At 41.1% G+C, this 23,586-nt stretch overlaps 1 protein-coding gene across 1 annotated transcript in view; it reads left to right on the plus strand.

The window, feature by feature from the left end:
* Positions 1-23,552, plus strand: part of CLVS1 (clavesin 1) — a 163,882-nt gene extending 140,330 nt beyond the window's left edge. Inside the window, exon 5 of the mRNA XM_046641927.1 lies at positions 22,646-23,552. Coding sequence (XP_046497883.1) covers positions 22,646-22,733 — 88 coding nt within the window. The 3' untranslated portion in view covers positions 22,734-23,552. The remainder of the gene's footprint in view (positions 1-22,645) is intronic.
* The last annotated feature ends 34 nt before the right edge of the window (positions 23,553-23,586 follow it).

A 23,586-nucleotide genomic window follows, 5' to 3' on the forward strand; every position in this document is an offset into this window, starting at 1 on the left:
TGCTGTCAGGCGCCTCACTGATGGAGGTCCATGGAGACTGCGAAAATTACAGGGACAGAACAGCCACCATTCCTAGCATCTTTTGACCCCTCAGAACCCATAGAGAAATGGGAAAATTAAAAACAGAATTGGAGACCTTAAAGATCATCTTTTCTGTTACCCACCTGATATGGTGGTCTGTTCTCTGGCCCAGGCTGTTGGCCAGCCTCAGTTTGCACTGTCCAGAGATGATGGGCAGACAGCTATGGGCGGTGTGTTGCCTGAATCATGGCTTTGGGAATCACCTCCTTATGCTGAGCCAGATGCCCTGGGTCTGTCCTCCAGAACAGCGCTGTAACTTCTGGCGGGTAGACGCTGCCTATAGTCCTAACCCCTTCCACAGTTCCTGACAGGCTTCTGGTCCATTTGGAGTCAAATGGGCTTTCGTGGACTGTCCTTGGGACCTAATCACTTTTCATAATGTGGCTTCTGAGCACAAATGACCTCTGAGTTCCAAGTGGCTCAGAACAACGCGTTCTGACACACATGTAGAGTAAAATCCAAGATGTAGGATATTCTCAGTGATTGAGTTATTCTGACAGGCTCTTTTCTTTTCCCAGGTAAACTTGGTACAACCCTTAAGCAGAAAAGCTTTTAAAAATTATTAGCTTAGATGGAAGTTTCTCTGAACAGATTGTTTCGATATTGATCTGTTCTTTAATGTAATGATGCCTCTGAGAGGTTTTGGGTGTGTGGCACGCTCTGCCTCCATACTAAATGGCCCCATGTTTTATAATTTTGACTCCTTGTTTCTGTTTTTTATTTTGCCACTTAGAGTCCATTTCCTTGCTCTCAGGCCATGGACTGTCACTCTCCATTCTTAGGAAAGTCTGAAGCTTCGCGTTTCCTCTATCTAATTTACTACTGGAATGTGTTTTAGCTTGGAAAATAGGTACCCAAACTTATTAAAACCGTACAACAAATAACAGTAAATAGGCTTTGTATTCACTATAATTATTTTGTCGGAAATAAGACAAAACTCCAACTGAACTGCTTTAAACAATAACGAAAATTTATTCCACCTGATGAGAAGTTGCAAGATAAGGTGGCCGTGTGACTCAGTGCTGGCACCCAGAACCTAGGCTTTCACCCTGTGTCCAGTGTGATTACAGACTTCTGGGGCAGGAGACCACCCCTGGTTTACACAGGGAGGACGACACCCAAAGCAAAGGAGCGCTGCCACCCAGGAAGGAGGAGGGAATGGCTTGGGATTGGGAACCAACTGTCTTGCTTCCGGCCTAGGACTGCAGGCCCGAAATTCCTGCCCCATGAAGTACGTGCTTGGTCTTTTAAATCAGTACGTACATTTTGTGACATCTCTTTCAATTATTAGACATTGTTTATTAATTGCTTTCTGGTTCTAGTCTTTATCTTTGAAAAAGCAATTAAAATGGCTATAGATATTATTTTAAAGGCACACACACACATACACAGAGAAAAATACACTATCTTGAAACAATTACTAGTGGATGATTATTTATTTTGGGGGAGGTTATATTGAAAAATATATATGTATATATTATATATGCATACATGTATATATATACTCATGCATATATGTATATATAGATTGTATATATAAACATATATTGAACCATATACAGATGTATTTATACACACACATATAATTTTTTTTAAAGACTCCTGGTAATAAACCTCATGTAAATTTTATGTTAAGATCTCGATTCCAAGTGAGGAACTGGAGCCCTTCCCGGGAGCTGGAGCGCTCTGAGCGCAGACTGGTGAGGCAGAGGTGGGGCTGCTGGGAACAGCACAGCTCTGGTACAGCACTCAGAAGCAAAAGTGATGCCCAGCCCCACTGCAGCCTGTGAGACATCGCAAATTGGTCTCAGATGCACAATTTCATTACTCCATTGGTTTCTTCTAATCTTAGTCAGCACTGATGGGAGCTATTGACAATGGAGTTGATGATCTCAAAGAAATAAAGAACATCTCTCCTGGTATTTCTGAGCAAGTTAGAGAAAGGATCTGAAAAGGCAGGCTTTGTGCCATCTGTGAACCCACTAGCGTTCACGGGGAGGGTACACCTGATTTTCCAGGCCTGGGGCATGTGGTTGCCCCGGTGGAAGGACAGGATGTTATCCTGGACTAAACAGGATTGTAACAGAAAGGGGAAGGGCTGCGGACCAGATCAAAACTGTGTGTCCCCTCCATACCAGAAGGTCAGGCAGTGTCTGCCAGTGCGGCCAGGGAGAGAAAGCATCTATTTTAGGCCATCCTGTCATTGATCTTGAGTGCCTTCCTCTTGGCTGTGACCCTGCAGCCCGCTTCTGTTTGCAGGATGTACACCCTCAACAAAAATTGTATATAAAATATTAAAATTTTATATAAAAATATATTTTATCATTCTCCTTATTATCAGGTGCTTAGGAAATTTTAGAGCCAGAGAAGTTTCTTTGAGGTCAGCTAGGGGTCATCAGACTTTCCATCACCAAAGACCCTTTCTGTTGCCCCCTACACAGTGCGTGCATATGTGTGTGTGTGTGTGTGTGTGTGTGTGTACATATACATACTGATGTTGGCTACTGAGGACATTGCATTTATCAAGTAATCACAAATTCATCTTGCCATGATGTAATCAGTATTTTTTCATAGAATTATCTTAAGATCTTTAATCTTCATAAAAACAGTGAAATTTACATTTTAATCTTACAGATGGTAAATTTCCATTAAGTTTCATGGAATAACAATAGTGTAAAAACATCCACCCCATCCCCTTGCCCATTCCAGCTTATGTGAAATCAGTGGGACGTAAGTTCGAGCCTCCTCTCTGAGTCTGGGGATTTTTTGTACAGCCAGGCTGCTAGCTGCTTCCAAAAACGTGGTGTCTTTCTTGCCCAGTGTAGATGTTCCACACATATTTAATATTTTTTAGCTTAAAAAATATAAGTAAATGGTGCACATGTGCCCTTTTTTCACTGGTACTAAGATTTTAAAAATATTTTTCTTCCTCTTATTGTCACAGTCAAGGTCCTGAGAAGTCCTACAGGAAAAAAAAGCTGTAGCACCAAAGCTATTTTGTCATAGGATTCTTTCTGGGTAGGACAGCTGTTAACATCTCACAAGACACTTATGTCCCAGAGACTAGAGTAGGAAAACTCTGCTCCCTCGTTTGAAATGGAAAGTCAGGAAACTGATTTAAGTTCATGGAAATCCACTGGTCTGACCATTGACTGACAATTTCCATCATCATTGTTTCCTGTGAGTCCCCTCCCAGTGTGCTCTGAAGCATCTGCATTTTGATCTTGGCAAAGGCCGGCATCCCTGCTATACAAGAAAAGGAATTTTTTTTTAATGTACTATCTGGTATTCCAGTCATTTAGCTCATCAATTTTCCAAATAAACAGTCGTGTGTCAGGACTGAAAGAGAAACTCCAATCCAGGTGATAGTGGAGCTTCTCAGAAGCCTGGAAATGACCATGGGCAGAAAAGCACATTTTTCCTTCCCTGGTGCAGCAAAAGAGGGGAGCGGAGTTACCACTTCACCCAGCCTGTGACATGGCCAGAGAGCCACCCAGGCCAAACAGAGTCGCTCTGAGGAAAAGCAGAGCCAGAGTGACTTGGAAGATACACGGAGAGGTGTTTTAACATGCAGAATCCAAAGTGGAGAGAAATCCCTGTGCGCACTCTGGTCAAATCCATTCAACAAATATTTAGTGAGCATCTCCTCTGTGCTGAGATCACAGGCTCCATCTTTCATGGACTCAAAAGACCAGCATCAGCAAAGCACCTCAGTGCAAAAAGTGAGAGCATTGCACCACCCCTGTGGAAGAGCCCAAACATGACATTTTCGTTATTAATTCTCGACTGACTTTATAAGTTGACATGACATAGCAATGATTCTGCTGCCTTCAGTAGGTATTTACATTTAAAGATGTTTGTTCCCAGGCTTTTTTTTTTTAGCTATATGGTAACACCATTCATATAGTCAAAACTGTTAATTCCTGTAATTTCCAGGAATGTCGGGGCTAGTTTTTGATGTAGCCTGATCATAAACAAAGATTAGCTGAGTGTATGCAATGGCTCCTGTTGTTATCTATTATTTATTTATTTACTATTTTTTTTTTTAAGATTTTATTTTTTTCCTTTTTCTCCCCAAAGCGCCCAGGCACATAGTTGTATATTCTCAGTTGTGGGTCCCTCTAGTTGTGGTATGTGGGATGCTGCCTCAGCGTGGCCCGATGAGCAGCGCCATGTCCTTGTGTAGGATTTGAACCAATGAAACCCTGGGCCGTCTGCATCGGAGCGCGCCAACTTAACCACTCAGCCATGGGGCCAGCCCCTGTTGTTATCTATTTATTAAACCTTGTGCACTTATCAGGGGCCCAGACAATTATTTATAGAGGATGAGCTCCACCACCACTTGTACCGGTAAAGAGTGACTCCACTTTCAGGCCTATCCCAGTCTGCCCTAAATGGTGGGCGATATGAGGGGCCAATGCTGTGGGGTCTTGGCCAGTTGTACTGCGGTAGGACTACTTTTGATCTTTTTGACCAAATACCTTCATCTTTATCTTCCCTAAATACCCCTCCCAGATCCCACCTGGAAGAAGTGAGAAGATGTCATAAAGACATCGTGAGCCCTCTGATATTTTGGGGGAAGGGTGGAGAAAGTGGAGGAAACACCTGGATTGAGCTCATATTTCTCAGCCAGAAGGAAATTTTAGACCACGTTATTCCCTCCTGGGCCCTGCCTGGGTGGTAAAAGTCAGTTTAACCGTTCTCAGCTGTAAGTAGAATTGCCCATGACCTTGGTGATCTTTCAGCATGTAGTCCTCTTTTTATAGGGTGAATGGATGCATTTGCTGGATAACTACTCATTTCCGGCAGAAGTAATACATCATCATGAAATACGATCCATACAAAAAGGATGAGGGGTGGCAGTGTGGGAACAGGAGGACCCTTGTCTTCTAAGCAGTCAGCGCAGAAAGGGTCCATTTTGCTGTGTGGCCCAGGAGCAGATGTTCCATATGGATGTTACGTTCAATAAAATTACATAATACATCATTTCTTAATGAATGCCCACAGTCTACGCTGCCCCCTCAGTTGTCTCGTGACTGGTTTCCAACTCAAACAGAATTACATTTCTTCGTTTTGGGGTGTCATTCCTACTCAGGCAGCTAATGCCTGAGATCTCATTGCTTCTAGAAGCAAAGGCCTCTTGGGTAAGTCATAAATGCTCAGTGTTTTTTGTAGGTTATTGGATACTGACATGTTTCATGGATGCTGACAGGAATTTGTTAACATTCCTTAAAGAACAAAGGGAAATAGCTGCTTAGCCTCATCGCTACTTGCACATCTGGCTGAGGTGGATATCCTGTTTTTATACAGCCTTCTTTTCTGTGGCAAAAATGCAGAGTGCCGTCTCCTCACAAGCACATCCTATAAAGCCATGTAACATTAGGGTGAAAGAAAATCTACACAATGAATTTGGTCGATAAGAAAATGAATGAGGTTAGATAAAGCATCGTGTACAGGGGCATGTTTCCTTTTTAAAGAATGACATGACAAATTATGAGATAAAGAGATCTAAGCTGCTGGAAGAGCAAAGCAGTAGGGTTGAATTAGAGGGAAATAAACAGATGCGGGTGAACCGACTGGATCTAGTTTCCAATGCAAAGTGTTTGATTACTCACAGTGGGTGTTCTGAAAAAGACTCCTGTTTGCTGAGCACCGTGGTCAGACGCAATTACTTGGAAAGGGAGATGTAGTCTAAGCAAGATAAACAAAGAACACTGTTGGTAAGCAAAGATTTTGCCCGATTCCAACAAAGCTGATGCTGTTTGTGCCCAACACGCAGCCAGCCATGAATCTCTTACAAGCTTTAATGATCGTATGGATGCAAACAAATATTGACATAATATGTGATAAAAATCTCTTGGAATGTCATTCTTAAAAACAGTATGCTGCTTGCTTACGGAATTACAGTTCCTGTTTAGGTTTAGGCAAACCTTGTAGATGTCATCTGGGCTTACGGTGTCCAAACTTTGGTGTCCGAGTTTTGACGTCAAGGCCATAAGTGGGCATTGTTGAGCTTCCGGCATCTCGTTGGGAACTCCCTTATGGCCCCACTTGGATGCAACTGGGTTCCTGTTCATGTGGTAATCAGCCCCACTGAGCCTTAGCATCTCTTTGCTCCGCTGCTCTGCAGGATGGGCCTCAGGGGCTCTGGGCACGTGGCCCCGCATCCTAATCCCGGCTGCTTGACTTTCAGGCAGTGGTTGTACTGTCTTTTCCTCTCTATTGGTCTTTATTTCCCAATGTCCCCTTATCACACTAGACGCGGGTTCTGATCCACTCCTTCCACTGATTTTCCTAGTTGTGTCACCTTGGGCAAGTCATTTAACCGTGCAGAGTCTCGGCTTTCTCAACCATAAATTGGATGTTACTAACCTCAGGGGCTTACTGTCAATCAGCTGGCAGAGGGTGAGAAAGTAAACCGCAGAGCACTATAGAAGAACAGTACGATACATAGTACGTTTCTTTCTTCCCCAGCATTGTACCTAAGCATTTCCATTTTGTTAGAGTTTTGATTTCTCTCCGTTTCTCACTAACAATGAAAATTCCCAGGCCCCTAACAGAGAAGCAGGCAATGATGAGGCATGGTGGCTTGAAGGGAGATGCTTTGAATTCCTGGTTGGAAGTTGGACTTTCATTGGCCCTTTCCCTTATCTTGCCTTAATTAATGCACAGGGCCAGTTTCAGGCCTTTTGTACCCTTGGAGCCCTGTACCCAGAATGTGGCCAGGCACAGTGGGTGCAGGGCACAGAGGGAAAGCCAAGGAGAGAGAGGAATTAGCAACAGACCCTCCCCCGCCCCCGCCTCTTTTCCTCCCTGTCTGCCCTAAGGGCCTGTCTTCATCTGAGCCCCTATTTCCCAAGCACCCCCCTCCTCTGCTGTAAGCCTGCCCTCTTAGGCTTGGGTAGCATTACGTCTTTACTGGTCTTTGTTGGTGTTGATCCTTCTTCTCCAGCCTGTGAATCTAAACTGTTATCCATGTAGTCTTGAGAGTAATCTCTAAAAATCGTAGTGATGCCAGTCCTTTGCCTAACGCCCTTCAGAGGCTTCCCACTGGTCTCCTGCATCAGATAAAGGCTGCTCCCCTTATCACAGGCCCTGGCCACACTGACTTCTGTCCACCCCTTCAATGTGCAGGGCTTTTTCTTCTCCCAGGTCCCCCTGATCTGGGATGTGCTTCCCCTCACTAGGGGACAACTCCTCACTCATCAGACCTGGCTTTTTTCATTCACTTCCCTGAAGGGAGTTCTTTACCCTCCCCATCTCGATGAGCCCTTGCTTCCCATTCTGGTGCTCTCTGTCACCAAACTCTGTTTCCTTCTTCATAGGGATCACAATCCCATGATTATAAATCTGGTGTTACTTATGTATTCAATCTCCCTTCTATAGATTATATACTCTCTGAGGGCAGGAGGGATTCTGTTGTTTCGTTCACCAATATGTATCCCGTGCCTCACATATTCCCTAGGATATAATAGGTGCTCAATACATATTTCCTCAAGAAGGAAGGAAGAAGGGAGGAGAGAGGGAGAGAGAAAAAAGGAGAAGGTAATAGGAAAGAAAGAAGGAAGGAGAACACAAAAGAAAGAAGGAAGGAAGAAATTGTACGACAGTAAATGCTCTTAGGAATAGGGTGCTTTGCAGAGTGATATGAAATTATCATCAACCGTCCATAATAGAATAGGACAGTAATATGGTCTTTGTAATCAGTTTGATCAGAATTTGAAATTGTCTCTAAGGTTATCAATACCTGACTCCATGTTCTTTTTATTTCTCACAGTTTCTGGATTTCATTAAAATTAACATTTGTAATACTTATCTTCTTGAAAATTTTATTCATTTATTCATACAACAAATTTGTATTGAGTACCTATCAAGCACCAAGAGATAGTATAGGATAGAGAGCGGTTAAGGGACCTGGATCTGAAATCAGATTCTATGAGTTTAAATTAGTAGCCACGTGACCTGAGTAGCTATCTCTCTGTGACCTTGTTTTCCCCTCTCTAAGATGGAAGTTAATAGATCTGCCATATTGCTGTGCTGTGAGGATTAAATGAAGTGCAGGCCAGTATTAGCTGCTGAGGATAGAGTGGTTAGCAGGACAGACAATGCTCCTGCTCTCCGAGTCCATAGTCTGTTAAAGGAGACAGACTTCAAACACATTACTACACAAACAGCTGTTTCATTATCACCATGACAAGTGCTCTGAAAATTACAGTGTACCATGAGGGTGCATAATGAGGGTCCCAACCTAGTGTGGAGAGAGTGGTGGTCAGGAAGGTCTTCCCTGAGGAAGTCACACATAAGCTGAGACTTGAAGGATGAGAAAGCCTTTCCCAGGAAAAAGGAGGAGGAGTGGAAGTGGGAGCAAGCACCCTGCATTCGGAAGGGGCAGGGCCAGAGCCAGGAACTACTGTGTGTCACCAATTATAAGACAAATTTTTTTACATTAAAGATTCATGAAATCAGGATGTGTCCTACAATTGATGACATCTTAGATTCAAAGAAATACAGAATTAAAACAAAAGCAAAAACAAAAAAGACCAGAGGGGTTGGAGAATAGAAAGCAAGAGGAGAAGGGCTGGGGAGGTGTGTGGGGATCTGCCGGGCAGGGCCACAAGGTCTTAATAAGACTGGCTGCATCCCATGAGCAATGGGAAGTCATAGACAGGTTTTAAGCAGGGGAGTAAGAGGAATATACTGAGTTTACTAAAAAGCTCACTCTGTCTGTTGTGAGAAGAGTGAACTGGAGTTGGGGAGAGTAAGTGTAGGGAGACTATCTGGTGCTCTTGCAATAGTGTACGCAAGAGGTGTGGTTGCTTGGACTCGGGTGGTGAGAGTGGAGGTAGAGGGAAGAAGGTGGACTCAAAAATATTTAGTGAGTAAAATCAACAAGACCTGATGATCAAGTGGTTATGGGAAATAAACGAGAGAGTTCAGGGATGACTGGAGGTCTCTTGCATGTGTAACTGGCTGAATAGCAGTCCCATATCCCAGGATAGGGAGCTCTGGAGGAGGTAATGATAGGGGAGAAGGCTATGAGTTCGGTTTAGGACATGGTTAGTGTGAGGGCTCATGTGGCATCCAGTTAGAGTAGTAGGTGACTGCATGTAGTTTCTAAAGCTCAGAAGAGAATTCTGAATGGACATAAATTAGGGGCTCAAAGTCATAAAGAAAGGAATGCAAGCCTTGGGAATGGAGAAGAACTCCAGAGTGAGAGTCCAAAGTAGCAGGAGGTAAACCAGACGTGGTGTCTCTGCTGCCGAGGGGATAGAGTTTCTGGAAGAATGGGGTGTTCAACTCTGTTGACTGCAGCTGAGATGCCAAGTAAGATGAAGATTGAAAGTTATCCATTGGACATAATGAACCGAAGGTCACTGGTAGCCTCAGCAAGAGCTATGGTGGAGTCACATGGATGGAAGTGAGAATGCAGCAAGCTCAGAAGTAGATGGGAGGTGAGGATCAGAGACAGAGAGTATAACAATTATTTTGTCAAGTTTGGCTGTGAAGGTGGAGGAGATATTTGTATCTGAAGAGGCATGTGAGGCTCCAGATGGTTTTATTACAGTTTTTGTTCTGTTCTTCTTTTCTTTTCTTCTTCATTATTGCCTTCCTTTTCTCTTCATCTTCCTTTTTTAATTGAAAATGGGGAGGGGAGGACATTTTAAGGCCAATAGCAGGGATCCAGTAAAGAGGGAGATTTGAAGACATAAGAGAGGGAACAATTGGTAATACCAAGCAGATGAGATGGGTTAGGACCCAGAACATGAATGGAGGAGGTTTCTGCCTTTCCAAGAGGAGGAAGCTCTCTATACAGTAACCAGACAACTTAATGGTTGCTTGAAGCTAGGGGAGCTCACATGGTTCTATTGGCTTCCATTTTCCCCATGAAGCAGGCGAGTCCTATGAATGAGATCAGAGTGGTGTGCAAGAGGTGGTTTGAGTAAGATGGTACAGAGATGTGTGGGTTGAGATTTGTGGAGAATCAGGGAGGGCTGGAAATTGCTTTGAGGGAAACATAAAACATGGAAGGTAGTTAGAAATGCTGGTGGGAATGGTGATAATTGGTGTACAGTGACTTCTACATTCCTGGGTAGTGTGAGCTGCATTTCTCATTAGCTTCCAAACTGACATGGAAGAACCACATTGCTGGGGCTATCCAGGGTGGGGATTTGCTGGATTTGATTAGGGAGCTCAGTGTATGGCCAAGGTTGAAGTGCTCGACTATGTAATCTTAGCTTGTAGGGAAGGAAGTAAAGCTGGGAGAGGCCTCATGCATAAGGAGACATGAGTGTTGACCTATGAGGGCTGAGTAAGGAGACAAAGACATCCACTGACTAAATGATCTAATGGAGACTGCTCATGAGTCCAACACTTTGAGCTCTGGCTCTGCCATTTGACACTTAAGAAAGATGATAAATGGTGGAACAGTACCTTGGAGGATGGCAGAGGGAACAGGAACAAGAACACAGGCAAGGGGCTCAGCTTTGGAAAAGGGCACTCAATGGGGCAGGTAGCATGTTCGCTTTATGCTTAGTTTTGTTTCGCAGGCTCTAGCTCAGAAATAGGCCAAAAATAAGTGTCTAATACATATGCCTTGAATGAAGAATGAATGAATGAACAGGAGACAATGTTGACAGAAATATTTTCATAAGAAGTCACCTACCTTAGGTGTTTATACCCCTAGTAGTCTTTAGTGTTTGACTAAAATCATAGTCCAGGCTACAAATCTGGATGCATTGTTGTAAAATCTGACTTTTGTGTTATTTTGAAAATCAGCCAGTACCTTAAATTTGAACCAAAGTAAAACAATAATCCAAATTGAATCTTAGTAATCCTTTATGTAGCTTGATATATAGATATAAAACATCTTCAAAGTTTAATAATGAATTGCAGTGTTGAAAAGGGAGGAGTTGAGGAGGTATCTGTGGTTCAGTTGTAGGAAGAGAACACTGCATTCTTGCTCGACATGGAAGACAGAATGAGGTGGATAACTGGTCCGCACCAGAGATGCCCAACATCGCTAAAGGCTCCTCTTGGTGCAGCTGCATCCTCACTAAAGCAACATGACCCCCTTTTCCTGGGTCCTTTCTGTCTCACTGCCCTGATTAATTTAATTCCCAACACTTCTCACTTTCTAGAACTTCCCATTTGCTTACATGTTCATTATCTGTGTCAGCCCCAACCAGCTCTGTAATCAGGGCCTTATATGATTGGTTCGATCCTGTAGGCCAGGCCCTAGACTAATGCCCAGCTGTGAAAAGGCACAATTCTGACTGTCTGGGAGTGTTTCCTACCTATGTATGAGCTGTTGACTCCGGAGTCTTGGTATACGCTCTCAAATGTAAACAGCTGCTAGAAATGACAGACAGGTGTTTTTATATTAATTTCTGTCTCTTTTATGTGAATACCTTGAAGACAGGGATTTTTTTCTTTCCCCATTTAGCATATAGTATGTGCTCAAAACTTTTGAAAGAATTTATGGTGTGACGTGAACACTGACCAATATGTGAAGTGGGAAAGCAGGATGGCCTCAGTTTCCCAACTTCGAATTTCTAAAATATTTTCCTGGCCTCCCAAGTATTTTCCACATGTGAAGACAGATTTTCTTAACCTGAGAGCTATTCTGGACTCTTGTAACTCTTTAAGATACTGAATAAACTAGTGAACAGAATCAGGAATTTGGTCCGAATGAGCCACACCTGACAAATCCTTACGGCTCTTCTTGAGATAGTTGGAAGCAGATCATCTTTGAGGCAAACCAAGAAGGGGAGGGCTTCTAACTGTCCAAGTTATTTATAGGGGCAGAGTCAGCTCTAAAGCAATGCTTTGAAAATTTTAATGCGCATACAAAGCACCGGAATCTTGTTAAAATGCAGATTCCGATTCAGTAGGTCTGGGGTGGGCTTGAGAATCTGTGTTTCTAACCAGCTCCAGGTGGTGCCCATGCTGCTCATCTGGGGACCATACTTTAAGCGGCAAGATCCCGGACTGCAGTGTTTTCCCACAGGCCAGACTGGATACAGATGTTCCATGGACTTGTTCTAAGAATTCTTGAAAAATGAGCCTTTCAGGTCTTGAGAATTAAAAAAAAAGAAAATAGGTATTTAAAAAATAGTTGATTTTTAAAAATAGATTTAAAATAGATAAAAATAGACAGATTATTGGCCTGTTGTACAGATAAAGTGGCTGAGGCGCACAGAGGTTAAATGCCTTACCTCAGATCACACAATTAGGAGGTGGCAAAATATTGTAAGTTCAGTTCTCCTCTTTCCAAGTTGAAGGCTCTTTCACCTGTATCACATCTGCTCTCCCACCACTTTTCATTCGTTCATCCTTTCCCTCACTCTAAAGGGTCTATGGAGCACATTTCTGGGAATTTGCCTTTGCTCAAACCACTGCGCTGACTTGGATGATGTCTGTTCCCATTCCTGCCCAAATTCCACTCTGTCTTCAAGACTCAGTCAAAAAGCCATTTCCTCCATCCCACTTTCTATGCAACGTGCTGTTCCAAATCCCATTCTGAGAGCAGAAGATACAGATACTCAGGAAGAAAATTGATATTCAGGCAAATCTAGTAATACCAAAGAAGATACATTAATATACTGTCATTTAGATCCATTAGCATACTGTCATTCCACTAAAAAAACACACCTGTGAAAGGGAGTTTTTATCAAGAACACTAGCCATCCTCTTCAAACTCAGGTGCAATGAGTCATCCTCATTGTCTCAGCTGTTGGCAGCTTCTGGCATTTCTCTACCTGCTTCAGAACATCATATTCTAGTTCTACCAAAGTAACTCCACTCAGGGTGTGCACCAACAATTTCAGAGGGAGGAGAATAATTAGGAATAACTAGGAATGCTCGGAGGCTGACTGGCAGCTCTTTGTGCCAGTCTAATGCTAATGAAAGATGACTCCATTCAAAACAGGTGGTGCAAGCCCCTGCAGCCATTCGCCGTGTTGCTTTTTTAAGTTATGATTGGTAGGAAAAAACCCTCTCCAGAAAGTTCTGCGTGCTAAAAATCTATGATTTTAACGCTCCTCCTGACCATCTCAGAACACTTGGATCCACATCAAAGTACATATAGCAGCGCATTCCATTCCTCAAAACTTTGTAAACCTCACGCACACACAGAATACGGAATGATTGCGAGGATAGTTGACTCGGTCAGATATAGATGGGGCCCTAAGATGTCTATAGACCCCACTCTGATTCCTGGGGTTCCTGTAGAGAATTTGGCTACAACACACGATAGCTTTGCCCTTGAATATTCTCATGTGTCAGGTGCACTGGGGCCTCTCTGCCGTAGGAATTATTTGGTAAATTGCTTAGTAAAATTAACAATAGTTTTGTAATGTAAATAATCTGCTCCATTTCTATTTTCTAAGTTTGCAGTTTTTTCTTTGTTTTTCTTTTAGTGGGCAGAAGGGCTCTCTCTGTTATCAGACAAGGCAGAGCATCAGTTGGTCATTCTCAGAAGATCACACACAGGAAAGTGTTAGTAAAATGATAAACTCTTCCAATTTAAATAATTTCTCTTCCAAAGAGCTCCAAGCGCTTTCTTTTCTCTCTCATAGTCCTGTGGAGAAGATGGTAATATTCTCTCATTTTACAGATGCTAGTTAATATGACAGGGATGCATAGTGTCATAAAGAGCAACAAACATTTTTGTAAATAAATTAAGCAGAATGTCCAACAGCAGCTGCCAGTTTCTACCGTGGCCTTCCTTGGCCCCTTCTCACATTCTTTCCTCCCCATCTCCAAGTTCCTGGACTGACTTGTCGTCTGGCAGCTGAGTTCTGGTCTCAGTTAAACCTAATCTGCTCCCTTTCTCCACCCTAATTGACTTTTCATGTTGACTCATTGCAGTTCTGCAGAGGTGTTCCCAGGTATGTGGATGAACGCTGTACATTTAAGAGAGGATCTTGAAGTATTATTAAATACCTTACTGGTCATTATAGATGAAGATGTGATTGCAGAACCTTTAAATCATTAGAACATTTTTTGTGAGTGAAGTTCTGCTATTTTCTTTTCTGATTTCATTCACTAAGCCTAAAATAAAGTTTTTATAAATAATAGATGATTGTGTTAATTTTTGGATTCATCAATAACAGTAAGAGAAACGCTTCTCTGCGAGCTTGAATATTTCCAGTTCCTGAAATATATGTTTATGTCCTTTGGTTTCTTACCAAGTTGTAGATATTTCATATAGCACAGTGTTTAAAAATGTAGATTAAAGAGTAATATTAGGGTTCAGATTCTAGTTCCACAACTAACTATGAAATCTTGAGCAAATTAATTTACTTCTCTGAGGCACAGTTTCCTGATCTGCAAAATGGAATTATAATACCCACTTAAGAAGATTATTGTGCGGATTAAAAATAATTCAGGCTAAATACTTGGTGCAAAACTTGGCACGTAGTAAGGACTCAATGAATGGTTGTAATTGTTGTTAATGATGATGATGATAATGATGATGATGATGATGATGACAATAATTATAATAACCAGCTATGGAGATAGGAAACTCTCCTGTAGATGATAATTCTAAAAATATCCAAATAAACTGTATGTTGAAATCTTCCTTTCCAAAACATGCTCAAACTGATTTCAGATGCAGCAAACAAGATTTTCTGAATGCTGATGGAATTTTTGTGCACATTGGAACACCCTTGGTGGCGACGGATCCGATGAGAGCTACTCTCTGAGGCAGGAAACTACGACCTGAGCACAGATCATTTGTAGCAATAAGATACTTTAAGCAAACAAAACACTTTAACGACACAGGAAAATAGTTATTAAGTAGCATGTGGCAGCTTTGAATTTAACATTTAGAAACTTATGGAAGTGAAAGTTATTTTTAAAAGGTAAATCTTTTTGACTCAGGAAACCTAAATAAATGTACTGAGCACATACTAACTTCAGAAAAGGCTTTCCATGTCTGGCCAAACTTTGTCATTTTTAGTATTTTTATGCTTTTCTATAAGGAGGTAAGAACAAACTCTGAGGTAGAGAGGTACTTAGACTATTTGAGCAAATTAGCTTAAAGTCTCAATTGTAGAACTTCGAAAAATGAAGTCCCATTATTTTCAAGAACAAATGATGATTGTAATCCAGTCTGGTAGAGTTCATGAAATCTTGAACTAAGATAAAAATATCACCTCATCCAAGATCGTCATTTTATAGTTGAAGAATGTGAGCTCTAAGAAGCTAAGTGAGGTGCTCTACAGAGTCCCACAGCAAGTTAGTGACACGTGTGACGAGAAAAGGCACTTCAGCCCAGCCTAGTACTCTTCCGTCAGTTCATCTGCCTCTCAGAGAGAACTTAAAATGAACAGCAAGAAACAACAATAGTCACAACACAAAGTTAATATTAATTTTGCTATTTGTGCAGAAATAATTTATTTCTTTTGCTTTAGGTAGTTTAAACTTCTTCCTGAAGTTCTAGTTATATTATTTATACATTTAAAGATACATGTTCACCCTTCTCTAGATGATAACAAATTAATGGCATCTAAGCTAATACAGTTTCTTTGTAATTACAATTCAAGCAACAACAGTGATACTCAGAACACAGTTCTCATGTCACCTGGGGCTTTGTGTGTGTCAGTGTGAGGATTCAGTGAGTTAATACATGGGAAGAACTTTGTCAGTACTGTCTAGTCGATTCTGACTCCTAGTGACCCTGTGTACAGCAGAGTGGAACCCCACCCAGTCTTTTTGTGCCATCCTCTCACCTTCCAGCTCTATATCACATAATGTTCCACTGCTATTCATAAGGTTTTCATTACCAATTTTTTCAGAAGTGGGTGGCCAGGTCCTTCTTCCTGGTCTGTCTTAGTCTGGAAGCTCCGCTGAAACCTATCCACCATGAGTGACCCTGCTGGTATTTGAAATATTGGTAGCGTAGCTTTCAGCATCACAGCAACATGCAGCATGCCACAGTGTGACAACCAATAGATGGAAGAAAGAGCTTAGAACATTGAATATTGGCAATGAAAGATAATAATGTTGTTGCTGAGGTCATTTGAGATGACTACGAGTTTCTAAATGAGGATGAGCATGTTACTCTGGGCTCAGCCACAAACATGATGGAGTAAATGAGATTCTAGACCAATGCTGTCTGACAGAAATATAATTTGAGCCGCATATATGTTTAAGTTGTCTCATAGCCATATTACAAAAATAAAGAGAAACAGATGAAATTAGTTTTAACAATGTTTTATTTAACCCAATATATATATAAATTATAATTTCAATATATAATTAAAAAAATTATTAATGAGATATTTTACATTCTTTTTTTAATACTAAATCTTTGAACTCTGGTGTATACATTACCTTTACAGCCCATCTTAATTCAGACTGGCCCAATTTCAAGTCCTCAACAGCCACTTGTGGTCAGGGTTCCATATTGGGCCATGCTGCTCTGGTCCTGTTGACATGTGAGCCCAGTTTCACAGAAGCAACTTGCTTCCATCCTTTCTGAAGGTGCACGTGTTTTCTCTTGGCTCTTCTTTCTTGTTATAAGATGGATAGTCAGTGCCTAAGCCCATCACATTTAAATAGAAATATATTATACATTTAAATTTGAGTTATAGTATACACAGGCAAAACTCAGTTGAATCTTCAGCTCACTCTAAAAATAGTTCACTTTGAAAGTGAATAGAATAGAAAAAAATAGAATATTTCTCTTTCTTGGGTTGGTTTCTTTCTATTTCCAGTTCAGTAAGTTGTGGCAAATTGTATTGTCAGAGGAGAGGGAGGTTTATTTTTCATTTGTTCACTTTGATAGGGAAAAGGTTTGCTGCTTTATGTGAGAAATACTTAAGCTTATCTTTTTAAAAAATTGATTTATCTGGTTCGGTAAACATTAATTGTTCCCACTGACCATAATCATGTTGCCTGCAAGGATGATTTTGATTCTGAAGAGTTTGGTAGCTGAACAGAAGAATATAGGTCTTAAAATATTCCTTAAGACTCCTTATCAAGGCCATTCTTTTCAAAGGCATTATAATAGAAAGAAACCCCATACTTCTTTACACAGTGGAAACAACTAGAAATATGTTGCACTGAAAGCTACATAAATGTTAATCAGATGGAAATTTCCACATTACTTATAAAAATACAAGATATAAGGTAGAGTAATAAGGGTAGCTTCCATGCAGCATAGTCTCATCGCTTGTTTTGAATTTTTAAACTATTAGTCTTTATCCACCTTGAAATATTAGTCTTTCATTTAGTGTTAGGTGACATGATGCATCAGTACACACAAGTTTCTCTTGTTCCATAATGAGACTGCAGGAACTTTGAGTTGAATTCATGCTTCATGGTTCATTTTGTAAATGAACTCAATATCCTCAGACCTTAATTTTCTTTAATCTGTAAATGGGGAAAATAATAAGAGCTAAAAATTAACAAGCACATATACCAAACTGACACTGGTTTAAACGTTTTACATGCCTTAGTTCATCTAATCCTCATTATGCCTGCTTCCTAAGATGTAGGCCCTATCATCTCTCCATTTTACACGTGAGGCGGTGGAATTTGCCCAAGATCACAAAGCCAGTGGTGGAGCCATCATTCAAGCCCTGGCTGGAGCTCCTGGGGGAATTTTCTTGATACTTTAAGTTATACAGAGAAAAAGAAGCTGAATAGAATTACTTAGAAGAATTCTTTAAACGATATCTTTTCTTTCTGATTAAAAGTCTTTCTTAGACTATGATATTAGACACTTCTGTGCTATTCCACAAAACCAAGCCCATCACAGACTTTAAGAAATAAAACCAGGACTATGGAGTATTCCCTGAAGAAGTCAGGAGGTTGGTGTCTGGAAAGCAAGTGGGTAGAACCTGAGTCAAATGAGAGTTTGACTGCCTCTTCTCTGAGCTCCTTACACCTCTGGTCTCAATGACTCTCAGTGAATGCCTGAGATTGAAGGATGCAGTTCCTGTGCCCTTATTTGGCCAGACAATGGCAGTTCCTTAGTAAGGAGAATGTGTTGAGATAAGGTAGCTAAATAAAGTTTAGAAATAAACCTCTGACTGAGGGCAGAAGTCTCAGTCCAACTGTAGGTCTATGAAAATGGACTAACTCATGGTGAACGTTTTCCATCTTCATCTTGTTCTTTCTGGAACTTAATTACCTTTGGAGTCAGTAAAAATTAAACCATGGGTAATCTTTGATATCGAGTGGGGAAAGTTCCGAATTTTGGAGAGGAAAAGGGGAAGTTGGAAGGTAGAAAGAGAGAGGGAATGGGAGGGTGAGAGAGAACCAGAGAGAGGGAGGGAAGGGGGAGAGAGGGAGGAGGGATAGGAGAGAGGGGGAGAGAGAGAGAGAGAATATAATAGCAGGAAAACAAAATGTGGCTATCAAGGCTAGAATGAAATCTTTGTTAGGGTAGTCTGCTACACCACTGAGATAATGACGGCTGAAATAGCTTAAATCACTCCCTTGCCTGTTCTTGGGGTTGAGCTGGCTTTTCAGTATTGGAAAGAGGACCCAAGAGAAAAGTCTGAAATATTTATTTTAGCAGAAGTGTTAAGCTTCTCGTGAGAAGGCAAAGCTACTGAATGGGGAGATTACCACCAAGAATGATCTGGACAACGGAGTTGCAAGGCAAGTGGCTCCTCCATGGTTAATGCATTAACATGCCCAATTTCTGAGCCTTCTGTTTACAAGCGGTGGAGACATTTTTATCAGTGGGCAGCTGATCAGTCTTTGCAGAGAGTACTTTGATTTAGCTAAATGGACTGAACGCAAGATTTAAGAAGGGTGTCTTTCTAGGTTTTATTTATTTATACTAGATTTTTTAAAAAGCAACATTTGCTTTCTGTTTTTCCAATGAATTTCAAATACTTCACAATATAGTGTGTTGCTTACATCAGATGTTCATTGTGTGACCAGATAAATGGAATTATGTTATGCTGAAAGTAAAGAGGCTATGGTCATCTTCTCAATCAGGGAAAATGCAGACAAGAAAAAAAAATGTTCTGTTTGGTTCCTCATGTTCAATTCTTAAGAATTGTTCAATTATTACTCACCATTCACCCAAGACATACAGTTTATTGGCTAAGAGAACTTGCATTCTGTGTTCCTGCTGTCAGCACAGATATTGAAAGAAATCATGCAGATTTGAATTTGACCTCAAGTGGAGGGGAGACTGATGTGAATGAGAACTGTGAATGATTTTGCTTTGTGAATAACTTTTTCCTTCTATCCTTTCCTTCTAGGGCTAATGCCTCCCCTCCCCCGAAGACCCTGTCCTCAGGGTGCCTAGCATAGTAACCCCACATCTGTTTGTAGGTCTGTGGCTGGGTAACTGAAGCAATATTTCCACAAAAGATGAAGGTTTCCTAACATTTGCTCACAGTCCCTGGCATATATCAGGAGACATTCACAAACATTTCTTACCATGAGTGAGTCTAAATAAATGATCCTTGTTTGAAAATTCAATATTTGAGAATCTATTGATTTTTTTTCTCATAATGGCTACCAAAATAGGGGCAGAAAAAGTTTGAGAACAAATCCAATACTCATTAAAATCACAGACAATAATTTGGATGGATAACAAATTTCAAGATCCAAAAGGATGGAGATAGTGTGGAAATAGAACCAAATTTAAAAAGATGAAAACTAATACTCAGCCATGCACCTTCAAGGTGGGAGAAAAATGGTTAAAACCAGCATGTGTTAACATAGCTAAATTTTCCCTTGGCTGTGTTATGTGAGTGCCATAAAAGCTAATGCAATTCTAGGTACATTTTCTATGCTTCAACAGAAGCATACAAAAAAAAAAAAAAGGAAGCAATAATTTCAGTCTATTTTGAAGTCACGCCCTGTGGGCAACCAGTTGATGAAGAAATGCAGGAGAGTGTGGAGTAGTGAGTTTTCGAAACCTTGGCACAACAAGAGTCTAGTTAGCCTTGGGGGGGAGGGGCAGGGAGATCACTGGAGGACACCAGATAAATATTTAAAGGACTGTTATGTGGACTGGTTGGATTACAGGTACTCAGGTGACTCCAGTAGACACAGTATACAGAAGTTGAAAAAAGATAGGTTTTAGTTCAATGTAAGAAAGAACTTTATAGCAGAGTTTCCCCTCTAAAGGCATGGAGCAGTGGGTTTCTCAAGTTGGATATATTCAAGAAGAGGCTGCATGGCCCCTTACTGAATATTTCCTATTGGGTTAATCTAGATAGGTTACTAAGATCCCTTCTAACTCTGTGGCTGTGATTCACTTGCCATGTTGTAAAATACTGCCAACTCACATGAAAAAAAGAAGAGAAATGCAGTTTAAGGTCTCTACAGCGGGATGGCCATCATATATCCTCCATTTTTACCAGGGCCTGTAGGGCAAAGCAGTTAGGCAGCTGTCCGAGGTGCTGGAGGGAGGTGGCCCCGGTGGGCAATTGTGCTCCTCATGTTTATTTTAATGCCTTCTGTGTTTTCAGCTTTTCTGTTTCTTACATAAATCTATTAACCACACACACACGCACACACACATATCAGGCCCTTAACTAAAGCAAAGAGAGAAATGCATAGGAAATGTGTAAAAGAGCTGAGCTAAATTACTACCTGAGGCTTCCTGGGCCCTGTCCCAGGAGTAAATGAATGCATTTCACTTTCGAAGGTTGAGCTAGGTACCTAAAGTTGCAATCTTTGACTGGATTGATATTTAAAGTAGAAACCCATTGTTTTGAGACAATTGTACTGATTTGTTTCTTGATTTCTTTATTTTATGCTTTCTATGGTATACACATATCCTCAATGAAGATAAGAATCTTAAGCAGAAAATTATTTTTACAGTGAGTGGAAGGAATACTAAATATTTCAGCTAAACAGCTGTGCAGTCTTAGGTACACCCAGCAGTAGTGTGTGATGGTAATAAACCTGTCTCTGTATGTGTTCCTTTCCTATGCTACTTGATTTTTTTTTTTGTCCCTTAGTTTTTTCCCATCTATAAAAGGGAGACAATAATAGCACCATTCCTTAGGGTTGTGAAAATGAAAGGTTAATACATGTAGAGAACTTACATCAATACTAAGTGTATACATAACAAATACTAGTGTTATTATATATGGTACTTGTGATCCTCAAGACCACCCAGGTTTGATAATTTGCTGGAAGGGGTCACTGGACCCAGAAAAGCTGTTATGCTCACAGTATGGTTTCTTGCAGCAAAAGAATACAGATTAAAATCAGCAAAGGAAAAAGTGCACTGGGGGAGTCCAGAACACTGGACAGTTACAAGTTCCAGTTGTCCTCCCAGTGGAGTCACATGGACAGAGCTTAATTCTTTCAGCAATGCTGTGTGACAAAATGTGCAAGTGTTGCCAAATAGGGAAACTCACCCATGCCTTGGTGGCCAGGGTTTTTGTTAGGGACGGGGGTCAGTAACATAGGCATGCAGAGTGTGTGTGACTGACCTTAGCTATTCAGTCTTCTGCTCCACCCCTCCACCTCCCCCTGCCACAAGAGGTCAAACTGACACAGTGTGACCCAAAGCCCAGGCATACAAAAAGAGGCATTCACTATAAATCACGTTGTTAGCATAAACTGTTTGGCTCAGGTAGACAGAGACACTGTTATCTGGCATGATACCCCAGGGGTACAGAGGAGCCAGTCATGGAAGAGTCCTGAAAACTTTTGGACTGGGGAGGGTTTGCATAACTCAGGCCTCCTCAGTTACCATTTACATCACATATATGTAAATTTTGCTAACTTGAATAAACTAATTCAACTATTTTCTTAGTGTTTTGAATGATTTTTACTTTTTTAGTAATAACATTTATAGAATGTCCACTGCATGCATCACTCTGATAACCTTCTCTGTAAGCTGGAAAATAATGTTTCAATCCGTGTTATAAACTCAGGAAAGAAGTCAGTTTTACCCCAATATGAAAGGACACATCAGAAACTAAAGATCACTGATATTATTGCAATAATGGTGATAAAAGAGTGCTCTGTAAATTTTAACTACAATTACATGTCAAATACTTTACGTATATTATTAGTTTTTGTCTTTATCAACAACCGTGGGAGGTAGGTAATAGTTCTATTTTACAGGTGAGAACATAAATATCCAGAGAATTTTAAGGACTCCCTGGAGGCTCCTCAGCCAGTAAGGGGTAGACTCTACATTTACCATCTGATTCCAAAGCTCATGGTCTTAACATCTTGCATGATTGTTTCCTATGACCTTGAGAAACAAAGGCTCTAAAAAGCATTTTGAAACATTAACAATCCAACACAATTTGACGTTGTCCGTCTCATGATCCACAGAGTGTTTAGGCATTGGGGCAGAGTCATGGCTAGAACACATGCTCCCTTTACCAATAGAAGAGATGTCTGCGAAGAAGATTCCAAGATGCCTCTCCCCATAAAAATGTGGTGTAGAAGACACAAAAGCAAGGAAAACAGATACAAAAGAGGGGAAATTATACAGTTACTTTGAGTGTCTTGATTAATAAGGGAACATAAAATCTGAACGCCATCAAAGTTTCCAAAATTGTTGCCCCACGAATTGTTTGTAATCCTATCTTTTTCCTTCCCCCATTATTAGATCTCAGTCTGTGGTAGAAGCAGGGACCCTGAAACACGAGGAAAAGGGAGAGAATGAGAACACTCAGCCACTCCTGGCTCTGGACTGAATCCTGAGTCATCCATGCTCCTGCAGATCGCCAGCCTTCAGTAGTACCAGCCACCCAGGAGGCACACGCGCAACTGACCCCACAGACGCAAGAACACAAGGCCCTCCACTCCTGCCACCCAGTAATGACTGTCACCAGCCATTGGTATGAGCAGCCAAAGTTGAAGAGACTCGAGAGATGCGTTTTGTTTTCACAGAGTGGATTTGAGGATGAAGCAAGGCAGTTATGTAAACATGATTCCTCTTCCCCTATATTTACAGTATTAAATGGATTGAAAAAAGAAAAACCAAATTTGATGCACACACTGCACTAGGACAAGGATTTCTTTGAGGCATCACACAGAGACCCCCTCTAGTTTTTGCAGTTTAAGATTAAGTGCATTTCCAAGTAGATACATCAGAATTAAATCATGCAGACCCAACTGTCAAGTTTAAGGTAGTACAAAGCCCTGAGACAACAGTATCTCCACTAATTTCCATTCTTATTGAATTATTTTCTTTGACCTCATCACCAGCATTGAATTGTTCAGTCTAAGAGCATGTTCTTGTAGGTCTGGCTACTGGCAGAGTTTTCTTACTTTGACATCCTGCATAAATGATTTTGATGTCACATCTTTTGTCAGGCCACCAGCTGATTATCATGAGCTGACTTTAAAAGAAGACACATAATTTGAAATATGATTATTTCTCTTAGCAATGTGACTTCCCACAGGCAGTGTGTGTCTGCAGATGGGGGGGGGGGTCCCTTTGAAGACACATGTCATTGATTAATGAATCCATTCAAGTTGCCTCACTTAGGTCACTACAGCAAAGAAAAGTGCTACTAAAGCATTTAACCCCCCGCCCTCCTGCAA

Source organism: Equus quagga, chromosome 16 (genome assembly GCF_021613505.1).
Source record: "Equus quagga isolate Etosha38 chromosome 16, UCLA_HA_Equagga_1.0, whole genome shotgun sequence".
NCBI lineage: Eukaryota > Metazoa > Chordata > Mammalia > Perissodactyla > Equidae > Equus > Equus quagga.